Below are 15,850 nucleotides of genomic sequence, written 5' to 3' on the forward strand. Positions count from 1 at the left end.
TCAAATAACCTATTATAAAATTATTATAAAATTATACAGTTCTCATTGTTCCTGGCATTGCAGGGAATATTGATTTACTAAGTAGTATTAGATGGAATGTGTTCAGACATACATCGTTCGTTATAAATACCGATTGAAATAGAAGTGGCTCAAAAAGCCAAATAGTGAATTAAACATTACAAGGGATGACAATTTAATAAGTAGTATCAGACAACCGTTTTCAGACATACCTTCACATGCACGGGTAATCAAAAAATTCGTATTACAAGGAATCTAATGAATATTTTTGTGCGAAGAAATAGACAATTACTAGTTGGACAACACAGTTCACTAGATAAATATAGTGGATAAATAATGTTAATTTTAATTTTAAACCCTTTGAAAATAATTTCCGTTATATTCGCACCGGTAGAGCCAGCGTAATGCTACGTTATCCAGTTTATAGCGACCCTCTGTTTTCCAGGACATACATTTTCATTCATCCGGCGCGCGCAGCGGCTGATAGCGTGCCGTCAGTATATCCCCGGCGCATTTTTATTGCTCGGTTATTAATCACCGCGACGAAATACGTTAGCGAAAGGGCTCCGGGACGCGATCTATCATCCTCCGTCTTGCCCCGTCGCCCATTTTACTCGCAACAGAGTCCTTTTACAGCTGGCCGCCTTTAAAAGATCAAACGCGCCACCCAAGGCGTTCCATTGAATTTTCCAGTGGACCTCGGGCACCGTGGATCAACGGCGAGACTTCATTAATCCTTGTAAGTTACGCGGAGAGGATTTCCAACGTTGGCAAACTTCGCCAACCCTTCTCGATCATTTCCCTCGTGCTCCCGAGCCACCGTGTACGCGTCCCGCCTATTAAACGTGTGTTTAATCTCGTTTCACCCTGTTCTGTTTTTTTCCCCACAGCCCCCTTCTTTTTGTAACCCGACAGCCAATGAGAACCTGTTGCTAACCCGTGCCGCAATTATGCGTCAGCCTTTCGGCCGTCGGCTGTGCGCTCGGGGGACTTATCGCGGAAACCCACCCCCATACTGTCGGCCAAGAACCAGCGAGAACCGAGAAAATAAAACGATCGCAGATACATTGCGGTGCCGTGTGCTTGGTCAATTCGCCGTCGAACCTTCTTTTTTTCCGCTTCATCCCTTTCCCACCCCTGCGGGGGTTATTTTTCCGAGACTGACCCGGGCAACAGGCACTCCGGAGCTGCCGCCACTGCCCATCAGATAACTCGACAGACCAGGGCGCAGCCGAAAAAGAACTTCGAAAAAATTTTCGGCCAGATTCTCCGCCGCTCTGCATCTGATACGTAGAATGAAATATTCAAAAGGGTCTCCCTCGGTTGTCTCGAGGCTTCCTGTATGCTAGCATGAAAATTCAGTAAATGATTCTCGAGATAACACCGTTGAACATTACACAGGGCTCTAGGGCTGTTTGTATTCATTTGTTTCTCGTCGCGGATCGGGGAAGGTCGTTTTACGACTGGCTGGCCATTGCTCGTCCGCTTCTACTTCTGCGTAGCTGTTGCTTGAAATCGTTTTGTATCACTGAACGCTTGCACTACGATATATTTTACGATTACAGCGATTAGGATTTCTTTCACGTTTATAATTTCTTAGAAGAACAATGAAGTTTGTATTCATTGTATGCCTTGTGTATGGCTTTATACCGAAAATAGAATATTGTTTAAAGAAATTTAGAATTGACTCCCCTGATAAGGAATTAACTCGGAAAATGTATCGAAACGATTTAACAAAGTAACCAGACTGCAAATCAGAAAAATAAAAATGTTCTGTATCTACGATGACGTTACAATAAACATGACAGTGTTTGATGGAGGTTTACAACTCCGACAGGGGGAGGAACATTGTGAACCATTGATTTCGAAGGGAGGTAAGGTTATGAAACACCGATCCCGAGCGATGCGGGGGTGGATTTCTTTAACGACTCCGATAACCATGGGTTATTTAAGTTTATCATTGCCGCGGGACTCCGTGGGATCATCGTGGACGGATCCCGATATTTACAGCGTCCGTGAGTGCCGCATCAATCTCGCATCGGGCCGCAATGGCCGTTCTGTACGCTCGCAAATCCACGTCGTTTAGGTGGCCGGTGCATTAAACTGGATTTATATTTCCTCGAATAGGAGGCGATAGGATCGATCGGTATTGTCGGCTGGTAAAACCCCGAGCACCGGTCTGCATCTTATTTGAGAATCATCCTCTCTTTCGCGTCTCTTCTCCGCATCCTCCCCTTACTCCTCTGACCCCCAGTAATAAAATCGTGGAAGGAAGTTTACGGCGTCACCACTTTTGTTGTCTCTATCGGGTCCTGTGGTTGGTTTCCTCGGTCCTTTTGTGCCTCCGCCACAGATTTATGGATCTTCCCCCGTTCGAGACGAGCGGATGAATTCGTGGAACAGCGGTTGTTTGGACGCTGGGAAACGATAGCACGCGACGATACAGCTCCTGGGGTCTTGCAAATCCGAAACTAACAACGTTGTAACGTCGACCTAGGCTTCGAGGGACCCAGCTTCGTTATGTTCGGGGAGTTACGGTTGTTTCTCGAAGGGCCAAATTACCGTATGGAAATCTAGATCGGTCCAGACGACTGTCGTCAGGGTAAGGAAGATTGATCTCTCGCGAATCTTCACGAAACGATACTGTTTCTTGAGTCTGGCAAAACAGAAGGTCGCAGAATACAACATTGCAACCTCCAGCCAAGGTTCCAAGGAGCTAGCTTCCTCTTAGATCTGCAGTTGTCCCTCAAAGAGTGAAATTATCGTATGAACATCCAGATTGTTCGAAACGATCGTGTTCAGTTTGAGGAAGACTGATCACTGTTCCTTGTGTCTTACAACCCCTAAACTTACAAAATACAATATCGTAACATCGGAGCTATGGTTACAGGGAGCTAGCTCCGTTACAGTCAGTGCCTATAGTCATTCCCCGAAGATCGAAATTACCGTATGCAGGGCAAGGATCGCGTCTATCGCAAAGAAGCCCGATCACTAGGGACTATGTGCGAAACAAATTACCTCGGAGAGATCTCGGGCAGAAGGAAGGGCCTGAAGGTCCAATAGGTGAAAGTCCCCGGGGGCAGCCCGATTTCCCAGCGATCCCCACGCGGATTACCGTGGTCGTAACTCCCATTATCCTAGGAGAGTCCGACTGATCTCCTTGGCCAGAGATCGTTGGAGCATAAATCTGTTCCGGGTTCGGTTCAGCTGGTCGTCGGCTGGCGGCATCGTGTTTTTGCGATCGGCCGGATGAGCGACGTTTCCAGCCGGTCCACGGGATCGAACGAAAGGAGAAATTGCATCGAGCGAACCTCCGGAGGCAGAGGGTGAAAGGGAGAGGGAGGGGCGAAGAGGGGCGAGGTCGATGGAACGAGATTAAAAGAGGCAAAGCTACAAGATTAAAAGGCAATGCCGGACACGGGCCGAATCGAACGACGCGGACGAATGCTCGCGGAGACATTTATATTCCCTGCAAATCGTTATTGACCGATCAGAGGGCTCGAACGATCCTCCCAACCTGTCTATCTCTCTCTCTCTCTCTCTCCTCGCTTCTCGTTTCTCCTTCTTTCCGCGCTCTTAGTTTCGCTCGTTGTCGACGTTCCAAGCTTTTCCGGGACGCACACGGTCGGAACGCGTGCGACACTTTGTTTCCAGGTCTGCGTTCGGCGTGTCTCATTGTCCTTTATGATATCCAGAGGCTTTTGTGTCCGTCCGTTGATCTCGTTTCTCTCTTTTAGTGTCGCGCGCGAACCGCGTCGTCACGTAACGTCGTCGTCGTCGTCGTCGTTGGCGGTGTAACGCGTCGGCGAGTTTCGCGAAGCTCGCGCCCGTTGGTCGCCCGAGGGCTTTAATTGACGTAATTCGAGGACTCGGCTCGCTCCGGGGTGACACGAAGACGGCGGAAGATTTTCGCCATAGTTTCGCCAAGTACACCGCGCAACGCCTCCGCAGACTACCGCTTCTCTACCGTGTAACGCGCTATACCTGGAACTATGCTGCTCGCCGACTTTGCTTTGGATTTTGGTCGGCCGCCCGACTGTGTGCCGTAGAATCGTTGCAGAAACCCCGTAGCTGATATTGCGGGATTTAGTCCCGGATTACGGAACGATCTTCGGAAACCTGTTTTGGACGAGGGGTGGGTGTAAATCAATCTAGAGATATCCTATCCAGGAAACAGCCTGAAATAAAATCAGCAAGGCACAGTGGAAATAGAGGCTTCGAGCTTTAAAATGAGCCCAGGTACGTTGTTGTACGACTTTCCTTTCCGAAATTACAACAGTTTAAATATCGACGATTTTACAAAAATCGGGAATGCAGTATGGCATGATTGTTTAGAGTCACCGTACCTCTTCGGTAAATTATAAACTCATGAAATGTACTATAAATTCAGAAACACCGACAGCTTGGTTATGAACGAATAAAAATCACACTCGATTTGCTTGTGGATAGGCGAGTATCTGGCAAAGAATAAAATAAAATAAGTGTACTGTGAATTCAACGAGGATGCAATAATCTACAGATTAAAAGAAATATCCTATGAATTTAAAACAGAAGATAATTCCATTCTAAGCGAATAAAACTCACGCCCAGCATGCCATATAATTACGTCTGTGGTCGTCGGTGGTCACAGAGAGTAAAGCCGCAAGAGTAAATTACCGACCGGTCTAATAACTTATCGAGCCGAAGGCGATTATCATATTGAAAGATTCAGCATGGGATCGCGAAGATTGATCGTCATAAGATCCCGGTCGTTCCCCTCGCGTCCCGTCGGTCATGGAAATCGTGGTCCCGAAGAAATCCGCGTCGAGGGGGTTCGAAAGTAAAAGAATCGATTCTGGAGGCGTCGCCGCCTCGACGCTGCTGCTACAGCCTCGGGTCGATCTTGAACGGTCGGGAGACAAGCGGCGATCACTCGAGATCCCCGTCCGTCACGGTCTTTCCTCGAGGATCGAGCAACTTCGTGGCACTCGACAATATCTACGGGCGAAGACGGAAACCGGAAAAGGGTTCGGAGCAGAGACGGTAACAGTCGGACGGGCCGCATAAATCAGCTGCACCGGAGAGTTCTCGAGTGAGAGAGGAGGCGTCGAGGCCGGCAGGCCGACCCGTCAATAAAATGCAAACGGGGAAAGTTACAGCTAAAGATCCGACGAGCCCGGATCCGCACAGAGAGTACTTGGACGCTCCGTCCACCGACGATGAGGACCAAGGCAGTAAGATTTACGGGGAAAATATTAAAGACGCTCCCCACCCCCACAAACCGCGTTTCAGCCCACTGACATCCCCTATTCCCGCTTCCAGTAATCCCAACCTCTCCCCTAACCTCCAACATTATTCGTACATTCATTATTCTTCTTCGTGAGAAATTAGAAAAATTTTGGCTCGATTCAAATTGAGATAGACAGATTTTTGGCCCATTTATTTGATTGTGAATCTTTGTGCAAATTCATATTTTCACAAAATTGAACGATCGCTAGGTTGTCGATAAATTCTAATATTTCTGAAACTTTCTACCCGGTCATAATAATCTACCAAAAAGTTGGGGACAGCAGTTCGAAAACAGGAAGCTCGATTTCCGGATGGTCGACCAATTGGCCGGAAACTGCGGGGATATCGATACGAATGGGCAGAGGTTTGAATTATGACGCTTAAGGTGGCCACTGTTGGACGATTAATCGGCCGTTCACGGTGTTGCCGAGTTCCTAATTTGTCTCCGGGATTATGGTAATTTAAGCTCGTGTTCCCCCGCCACCTCTCCAGGAACCGATTCCTGGGAAACGCGGCTAATTCGACCGCCCCTCCCCTCCCGGCCCTCCATCCGAAAGTAGGCAAACTAGATAAACCAATACATCCGTGCTCTCCCTCTGGACAGTTCCACGTGGATGCTCGGTTAGAGTACATGCACAGTGTTGCACACGTTTGTACAGTTCCGAATATTCTCCTCAAGGACTCATGGTCGACGATGAAGGCAGTGAACCCCTCGGGAGAAACTATCCGCGAACAATTAGTGTCACGCGGTAGATGCGAATGATCGAGAGCGCCGATTCAGACTCGGAGATTCGCCGTGAAGTGGGCCCATCGATCACTCGGTGTTTTTAAAGCGGTCTGGATCAAAGGATAGACTTCTTCTGTGCTGCGAACGTGTTCAAAGGCAAAGTGCAATGCGGGGAAAAAGAGGGAAGTGTGAGGGTTAAGTGGGACTAGTGTTGGTTTTTGCAGAGGGCTTGTGGATCTGTGTTTAGCAAGATCTATTGCTGAAAGAGATATTGAGAGATTTAGATTAGCAGACTGTGGACTTTTATGAATTCGTGGAACACAGTGTTTATTGAAGCTTAGTTGAATTCCATTCTACCTGTCGTTTAACGGGTTCAGTTACCACTGAAATAAAATTTTTACATCTTCTTTTGCATTGAAAAATTCTGTCCAAAAAAATTACTCTACTATTCCTCAAGGTATTACCCCACGGTAAATCCCACTAATACAAACAGATTTGATGGTAATTATGCAAGTATTTAATTTCCCGAAAAACATAAAACATATTCTCCGTCTAATTCTCGCTCTAAATCCGGTTAAAAAATTTTACCGAATAAAGCGTTCGATGAAAGCTTAACAGGATTTTGATTTCCTCCAAAAAAAGCTCCAATTCCCGTTCAATCTCGGTTGGCAGAAAACGATTTAAAAGAGTCCCGGGTCCGTACGAAAACAATCCAGAAACAAGAAACGATTATCTAGATCACAGATCTCTTCCAAGTGCTCGATTTGCTCGATCCCTCCGTTTCCCACGGTCCTAAAACAATCGACCAAGTGTCCACAAGCCGAAAGCGATTTCCGGCGAGCGTGCTTTTAGCAGAAATCCGTGGCGCGGGTATTCGTGAAAGATTTTTTCGACGAGGCTGTGTGTATTTTCCAACGAACGGCGGTGCACGTCGCTCGGACATCGACATGGAAACTGGACGCGACAGTTTCGCGTTTCGGCTGACATTTTCGCGACATTCCTCGACATTGTTCGTCGTGAGCGGGGGCGGGGAAGGGTCGCAAATTAAAAATCACGGTGAAATCGGCTAATCTTTCGAAACACGGGGAATTATTCGCGCGATCGGGGAACACGGTCCCGTAAAGGTTGATTATTGCCTGAGCGTTCTACCCGTCACAATTTTCGATTACGAGATAACCCCCCTCTCTCTCTCTCTCTCTCTCTCTCTCTCTCTCTTCCTCCGTTCCTCACTGTTTATTAAAATTCGTTAACGTATCCATCGATCGACATCGCTGCGTCACGATAATGATTCTCAATATAATCCGCGGATTAACCGTGTCCATTTATATATCAATTTGAAAGTGATTTCAAAATTTTTTACTCCCAGGTAGAAGGTGGAACATTGTCTGTTGAAGCGCTCAGAACAATGTTAATTTTTGTGGACGAGGATTTATTAAATACTGAAAATATTTTGTTTGGAGAACTGGATGATGTATTGAAATCTTAGTAACAGAAGAAGTGAACATGACATGAAGAGTTGGCTAAAATATGCATGTCTGGTATGATACTACATGCACTAAAAATTTGAAGTTGCTAGCTGCAGTGGATTCTGAGAAGAAAAAACATAAATTTATCTTATTTCCTACGTACCAAACAGTTGCCCACTCCCCTTAAATGTCAACAAAAAAATGTTTATTTAAATTTAACAGAAATGAAGGACGTACATATTTAGAGATGAAAATACATCATCCTACTCTCTGAATACGGACCTATGTCATCCAATGGTTACAACATGTACACTAGAAAATAGTCACTTTTTGAGAGTCGACAGTCGCACATGTGCAGCGTTACTTTTTCGTCTCGTGCAAAAACGTGAAGCTAATTCTCGTAGTTTAGGTTTTCTCCCGTTGTTTTGCGTGTTCTGTTTGCGTTCTAGTCGCCGCGGGAATCGAGTCCGCGGAAATATCGTTGGGAAATGTTTACCGGCGATATCGCAGTATTAACGGAAATGCCTGGCATAGTCGTCGGCGATTACAACCATCGTCGTTGTAACGACGCTTCGATTCAGCTCTACGTTTTGTCGACAGTTAAAGGGAGAACGGCGAAATCTTTAGCGGGCTATACCGGATTTAAATCGAATATGACGACCGGCGGAGACAATGCGGGCGGGAAAAGCGTTCCGCCAACGAAATTGGGTTCTGGGAAGCGTATTTACGGCCAACGAGACAATGACTCGCGAATGTATTCCCCCGTACTCCATTGTAATATTTAATTGCAGGAAGGTAGCAGAGAAGTTCTTTATGGATTCGCCTTTCCCTTTTGCATTGTGTTTCCGTATCGGGCAAAGTAATACCCGCTAGCTATTCAGATCGGTTCTTCTTGTAACTGTGGAATCGAATATAATTCTGGGATGATGGTTTTCCGGGATTTTGTGTCTTGGATCATCTTGAATGAAATTTGGTAGATCTTCTCTTCTCTTCTAGATTGACTTCTTAAATGATTGTATCGTTGTTCAATTTGGTAGAACATTTTTTTGTGGGTTCGTAGGCTCAATTTCTTCATTTTAAGTAGTACGAGTCGACAAAAGATCTGACAAGCTTGAAAATCCGTCGAGAACAGTACAGAAAAGATAAATTAATTTCTGTTATTTAAGAGGCTGTATTGTAGACAGTTAGAAATATCAGTATTGAGGGATCAAGTAGTAGAAGTCAATAGAAAATCAGACAACTAGCATCACAAAATTCTTGCCGCCTAAATAAAGGAATAAAGTTCTCCTCTTTAGAAACCAATTTAAAAAAATCGTTCACACATAAACTCAAATCGCAACGTTTCCAAATAAAATTGCATCTCAAAGAAGGTGCAAAGGTCACAAAATTTATCCTTAAAAATGCACGAATCCCTTCCGGAAGCCAATAAAATTAAGCTCAGCGATTTTCCTCACCTTCACAACGAAATCCTCAACCCTAAACCATTTGAACCGAAAATAGCTCGACACAAATCACAATCCACGATCCGAAGCTATCCCTTCGCAACCCTCGAGGCATCAGCAGCTCGCATAGCACCCTTCAGGGTCGCTCGATCGCAACAACCCCATCGTTACACCTGAGCAAAAGCCTGTACGTGCCGACCGCGGGTCGAATACACCCTCGAACACACATGACCGCATTTTCCCTACGACTAGGTGGAGGGGGGTAAAACATACAAGTCGGACGTGATGTCTGACGTGGTTCACGATGAAAAACCATCGGCGCGGAAAGGTACGTGACAGTAATAAGTCCCCGGCGGGTTCGCGTCGTTACTATCTACATAATGCTCGCTATCATAGGCCGATAAATTACGGGTGAACGTGTCGTCCCGCGGCGCCTCGATCACCAGACGTGTTTCCTCTTCCGCCGATTCAGTAGCCGGCCGCGATTTATCGTTCCTATTAGATTGCCAGGAGCAAAGGCGTATCCGGTAGCAGGGAGGATAGTGAGGCGACTATGCTGTAGGTGGAGGAGCAAAGGGAGGGGGCTTGCGGCAAAGAAAAACGACGTCGGAACCCGGCAAGAAAAGAGAAAGACGGGAAAACGCTGGAAAAGGGAGAGAAAAATAGGGAGAGAGAAGGAGAGACCGAGGAAGGGTTCTTGGAACGAATGTCTTCGATTTAACTCTCCCGCCGGATTTAAGGGGACCCATCGCGGCCCCCTTGCCATTTCCAATTGACGACTAACGAACGACCCGCGGCCGAACTTGTTTCCGTTTCGACGGGCAAACTATTTTCGAAATCCTCTTACCGGTACCCTCCCACTCCCCGAACCGCGCCCCAGGATCGAACGATTTTTATTAATTTCCTCCTCGTTTCTCGCGCAGGACGAGAAACACGATTGAAGAAGGAGGAGCTGAAACCGGTTTATCGTGACGAGGACCTGGCGGAATTGGTGAGCAGACTGGATTCCCTCGTTACTTGTCTCTAGGGGAAATCGCGGTCTACTACAGAGATGATCGAGGGGGATGAGGGATGACTCTGTCACTTCCTAACGTGTTCAAACGAAGTTTACACTGAGAGACTCTTTTTATAACGATGCTTGATGTTTTTGATATTCGGATGGTGTAGTGTGGCTTTTCATCGCGTTGGGTATGAGTTTTGAATTGATTTCGTGGCCAAAGACCTATCTATCTAATGAGTTGGTTAGATTTAGAGAAAAATTTCTGGTCGATATAATGCGACTTCCCTTAAATTCTGCAACCGGTATAGCAGTTTTAAACAATCGTGTTCATAAACCAGGCCTAACCCAGACACGTAACTTTCGTTTAAGATAAACTGCGTGAAGGAGATGACGACACTGAGCAATGTTAACGAGGAAAGCTTCCTCCACTATCACGAATCGAAGATCCGCGAGTTCATCGAGGATCCAAGCATCGAGGTGCTCTCGTTGTACGCGATGCACGAGAGGCTGAGAGTGTCTCTGGGATTTCCAGTGATCCCAACACGGGAGATGAACTATTTTATCCGAGAACCCAATGAGATCCTGCAGCCGAACACCTTCCGTGAACGCATCCTATTTGGTTCCGTGAACGGCGCGGTCGAGAGCCATGTTCTTTCGGTGGTGCATAACGTGCTGGCGCCGATCTTCCTGCCCATCGAGACTTGGCCAGACAGTATCCTCCTCTTCCGGCTAAACTCGTGTTTAATTAGTCCGTCGTGGGCCAGTGTGGGTGAAAGTTTAGCGACGACGAGCCGACGAAACCGTTCCGTAACGATACTTGAACGAGCTGCGAAACTTTTCCGCCCCCGTTTCACAGAGTTTTTTTTCTCCCTCGCTCCTTCTGCCCCGGTTAAACAATGCCCTCGGATAACTTTAATTAGCGTGTCCCCGTTGAAATTCGCGCTCGATTTTTAAGAGCAAGTTCGCCGAGTCGATCGAACCGCTGACAGCGATGAATGGACGAGGGCTTCATTTTGGTAGCGGTTTAGTGTGATTTTGGAAGGATTTATTGGGTGTGGTTGTGCTGCAAGTAGTGTGGGTCAATGGAAAAGCTACCGGGAGGAATTTTCGAATGTAGCATAGACATTGTGGAACCATTTTTCTTAAGGATTTTATCTTCCCTCTTCCTGGTTTTAAGTAGTAGAAGTCAATGAAAAATCAGACGAGCCAGAAAAACCACTAAAGCACCGAAGCTCGTCGATGTCTTTTGATACCTTCACTAACTATATTGTATTCAGACAAAAGTATTGCTACTTTACCAGTCTTTTCCAGCAATCCAGTAGTCCGAGTCAATGAAAAGGAAGTCGAGCTTCAACCCTTTCAAAAAGTCTTTCCGTCTAATTTATTTAATCGGTCCGACCCCTCGCTAAAGTAATCATTCACTCCGAAGGAAGTGATTCCATCGAGTTCCAGATGGTCTCGTTCGCTTCTTAACTCGCCGATTTAATCCAGAATCAAGATCTGCAATTCTCGGCGGCGGTCAAAGCCGGGCAATGGAGAATTTACGGCGGGTTCAATTATTCAAGTAGTCATGGCCGCGTTTGCATCGAGCGCGTTCAACAAGGCATTAAATTTGAAACAACGAAGATAAATGCTTGTAACTGTAACAGAAGAATCGAGAGGACTCGAGAGAATTCTTGATGAAAACCGTGCCATAAATACTGGAATCGCATAACTCAGGCTGAAAGTCGGGCTTGTATCGAAGATCCATTGTTCGGTGATCGAAATCTTCCGTCGCGATTAACGTCAGTTTACACCTGTAGTCTCTTCAGCTTAAGGTTACAACGGTCTGAAGTGATGACTTCGCCAAGTGAATTTGTAACTTCGCCCGGCTGCAATCCGGTTACGGCAACGCTCTGCACGAACTTCCGGTTCTCCGTCGATTTGGTGTGGAGGAACAGGAGGAGGAGGAGGAGGAGGAGGAGGAACAAGCGAAACAGGAAGGGCCGGACGAAGTTATTATTACCATAATTTTCGGCTAAATGCGCCGCCCGGCGAATTCGACGGCGATGTTTGCTCGTGTACGAGAACACGATTACTCGGTCGGCTAGGACAGAAACGGTTCCGTTCGGCTTGCACCGGAAGTCGCTTCATTATTTCTAATGGATCCATGGAATTCTAACCGAATCGCAGCAGCGATCTAATTGCGGACCAATGGTCGCTGCTTCGAAACAATAGGCAACACCGCATTCTAAATGCCGCTTCGAATTTTCATAAAACATCGTCTTTCCATCGTCACTTTCACGATGTTATTATAGAGAGCAGAAGCTAGTGTTCTACGTTGTTTGGCACTGTGGGAGGAGTTTGTGCTAACCACGCCCACTTCACCGTTTCATTGGCTGGGGACTCGTTCCCTCTCGGACAATGTGGGAGGAGTCATCACTAGCCACGCCCGTCCTGGGCGGCCTTTTCACTATTAACGAAACTATGCAGTGAATAGAATATTATTGAAAGACTTCTTGAATTTTGGAAGACAAATTTTTACCTTGGGCAATTTAACGGTTTTCATTTTTTGGTGTCTGCTCGTGATTTTGAGATCTCATTCCTTAACTTCGTGACCCACATGCGTCAAGGCCGACTTCTACAGGTGCCTGGATACCTTTCTCTGCAAGTTGACGGACATAACATACAAGATGCTCGGATTGACCGTCATTTACGTGCCTCGGGAGGGCAGCAGTCTCATAACCAGCGAATCTACAGATGCGACCACTGCAGATAAGGAGCTGGTGAAGAGGCTGGAAGGCGTGGTGGTACATTGGACCACCCAGATCAGAATTGCTCTCTTGGATCAAGAACAAGCCACGCCCACCGAGTTACTGTGTCTCCAGGACGAGTACCAGTTCTGGACTTATCGATGTTGGTAGCCTACTGTAAACACTCGAGTGCATTCTTTCCCATCTTATTCGTGGATTGACACAGTTTGAACATTATTAAAATATTTCAGAAAAATATAGATAGGCACAATAGGTGTAACACAGTACATTTTAATGACAGAAATTGTTTTTTGTCGAATTTTCAATGGATTGCGACTTACAGAATATTTTAAAGTCCCTGCCAATTTTCAAATGGGCCCACTTTGTTACAGTCGATAATCTCTGCGGCCTGAACCATCAGCTGCAGAGTCCACTCGTGAAGAAGATAACAGAATACCTCTCAGTCAGTCTCTCGACCTATGTCCGGCAGTTTCTCGCCTTGAAGGACGAGATCGAGGACGGTGTCAACGAAGCCAAGTCGAACATCGAGTACCTGCGCGTTCTGATGACCGAAGCAGCCGAGTTCAACAAATGCACAGAGCCATCGGAGACAGGACAGCACCTGATGAAGCTTATGCATCTGTTCAGAGCGATCTGGCTTAATTCCCCGTACTACAATAGCCAGGAGAGGATAGAGAACCTGTTCAAAGCACTGAGCAACCAGATTATCATACTGTGTCGCGACTATGTCAATCTGAACGAGGTTTTCGAGGGGAAAACGAGGAAATCGATGAAGAAATTTGTCGAATGCGTGGACGCTTGTGAAAATTACAAATCCCTTTACGTCGAGGTGAGCATCATCCATTTTTCTTCGTAATCATTTCACTTCTAGCATTCAATTGTAAATTCATTAATTCTCAATCGATGAACTAGAGTGCTATAAGCAGAGTTGTCAGGGAATATTCAGGCCAAATTACAATTGGCTAGAGTAATTATTTTCAACGCTACATAATTTTATATGAATCGGTAGTCGCTACTTTGCAATTAAACTTATTTAAATTGTTCTTGAATGATCTGAGACAATTTCGCGGGTGCAAAGGGTTAAAGAATGACGCTAAAGGGGTGAAAATCTAGTGGAAGTTAATTTCTCCGGCTTGATGAGTAACGGTGAATTAGTCGCAATTTTTGTTCGGAGCGTTTCTGGTCGATATTACGAACAAATTCACTCCGGACGCGGGCCGGTGCATTAAAGGACTATTAAACGACGTGAGCGGAGTTACTTTAGATACTTGGGAAAGAGCCGTTAGGCAAAGTGAGGAGTTCCCCCGTTAAGCGGAAGTCACGGTAATTGTACCCTCCCTTTGGCCGGTTCACAATGATCCCCGCCCTCCTACCGTTAAAATAATATTCAACCCCCTCTTGGCGGACGGGGGCGGGGCGGCCGCTTAGCGCGCGAACAGCAATTAATCTTATCTTCCCGTAATCGCGTATTGTTGCAAAACAATTCCGGAGATTGGTGGCACCCCTCGTGCCCCCCCCTCGGAGAGCGTCGGAAGTGATTCCTCCCCGAATGAATAGCATATTATACGAACAGAAGTGCTTTCCTTTTCACTTCCGTAATTATTTGCCTCGAAACCTTATGGGGCATGAATTAACACACCAGAGTACACGCGAACGCTCGAAATTAATAAAACGTGTTAGTAGACATTACAGTATTTGTAGAATAATATTAGGTTGAGGCAAAACTAATTTTCGTCTTCGTTTTCCTAATTTATATGATTACAGAGTATTTAATAATTAATAAACGATGTCTAGATCTCACTAGATCCACTAAAAAGAAAATTATCTAAAATTCAGCTTCAGAAACCACCCCATTTAATTCTCACCTGCTGCATTTTTAGTTCTTCTTCGCGAGCTAGTTTAGTAAATTACCTGTCGCGAATTAAAAATCGTCAAACGTTCCGTGGGGGCTGCGCAGGAGGGATAATGGCTTCGAAAATAATTTGTCAACCGAGGGATTAGCGTATTATGCTTGGGAAGAGGGTGCGTTGTTCCTTGCTCTGGGGGATGGGGTTGGTTGGTTATGGAACGAGGTCAAGTTTTCGCGTTAAACGGAAGTCTGAACGACCCCCATGGACTTTAGCGTTTCACGTGCAGGCAGATAAGCGTGAACAGAGAGGGTGAATCAGGGTGGGGTGGGGGAGAGGGTGAGAAGCTCGTCGGCGGTTTTGGTCGTCGTTGGACACAGGGAATTAAGGTCCTGCTGCGATTTTTCTGCGGGGAAATCCCAACAATCGTATTACCGACCGTTGATCGAGGGTCAAACGAAGTCCCATGGGGAAACGTCGAGGGTTTGCTTGTTTCGCTGTAACGAGTATTTATTAACCCTATGCCCGGCGAATTGGCCGACCCGAATGGCTTCCATTTATACCCTTGCCCTCTTCTGGCCTGGTGAACTGCAGTAATTAATTGCCGGGCCCTTACTCCCGGCCGGAAAGCAGATTAATTAATTCTTTGGCTGGACGTTGCTAGCAGGTCCACCGTGTTCTTTCGTATTCATTTTTCTTTATTCCACTATTTAAAAAATATTTCCAGCGCCGCCAAAACAGTATGGAAAATATACGAGTCTTGTCCTTAAAAATTGATCTACGATTTTTTTCGCCATTCTATCGCGATTTGCAAATAGAAAACCAGGAACGAGGTGGAAAACTTGGTGTTAATAGTGTCCACGACCTTGAGCGTTGGAAAATTACGCGTCGACGAGCAGATGAATTTTTAAGTTGCCCGGTTTGCACCGTTTGATCGCTTTCAAAGGGATTGCAGCGTTGGTTCGCGTGAAAAATGAAACGCGGCGGAACGGGCGCTAAATACCGGCGCGATTGACTGTTACAAAAATGAAACGAGACGATCGCGGAGCTCTCGGTCGACGGTTCGAAAATTCCGCTGGAAAATAGCTTGTAGTGGCTACAGAGTTAATAACGCGAGCCTTTTCGATATCGCGAGTCGCGTTACCGACGAACATGCTCGTTAAAAAAAAACGAAACAGAAAGAGAGAGAGAGAGACCTTCAATTTTTGTTTGTTTATTCGAAAGCGAGAGAAAGATGCACGGAAGAGAGATAGGCGGCTCCGGTTCTTGCAGCTTGGACCAATAAAATTGAATTCGGGAGTATTTCAATTATTGACGAAACACTTCGCC

The 15,850-nt window shown here is 46.1% G+C and overlaps 1 protein-coding gene across 1 annotated transcript in view; it reads left to right on the plus strand.

The window, feature by feature from the left end:
* Window positions 1–12,557: 12,557 nt before the first annotated feature.
* The window catches only part of Kl-2 (dynein heavy chain 2, axonemal kl-2), a 47,612-nt gene continuing 44,319 nt past the window's right edge, over window positions 12,558–15,850 (plus strand). The window contains exons 1-2 of the mRNA XM_076795475.1: window positions 12,558–12,816; window positions 13,046–13,503. Of these exons, the coding sequence (XP_076651590.1) occupies window positions 12,594–12,816; window positions 13,046–13,503 (681 nt within the window). The 5' untranslated portion in view covers window positions 12,558–12,593. The remainder of the gene's footprint in view (window positions 12,817–13,045; window positions 13,504–15,850) is intronic.

This window comes from Halictus rubicundus, chromosome 10, assembly GCF_050948215.1.
Source record: "Halictus rubicundus isolate RS-2024b chromosome 10, iyHalRubi1_principal, whole genome shotgun sequence".
Classification (NCBI taxonomy): domain Eukaryota; kingdom Metazoa; phylum Arthropoda; class Insecta; order Hymenoptera; family Halictidae; genus Halictus; species Halictus rubicundus.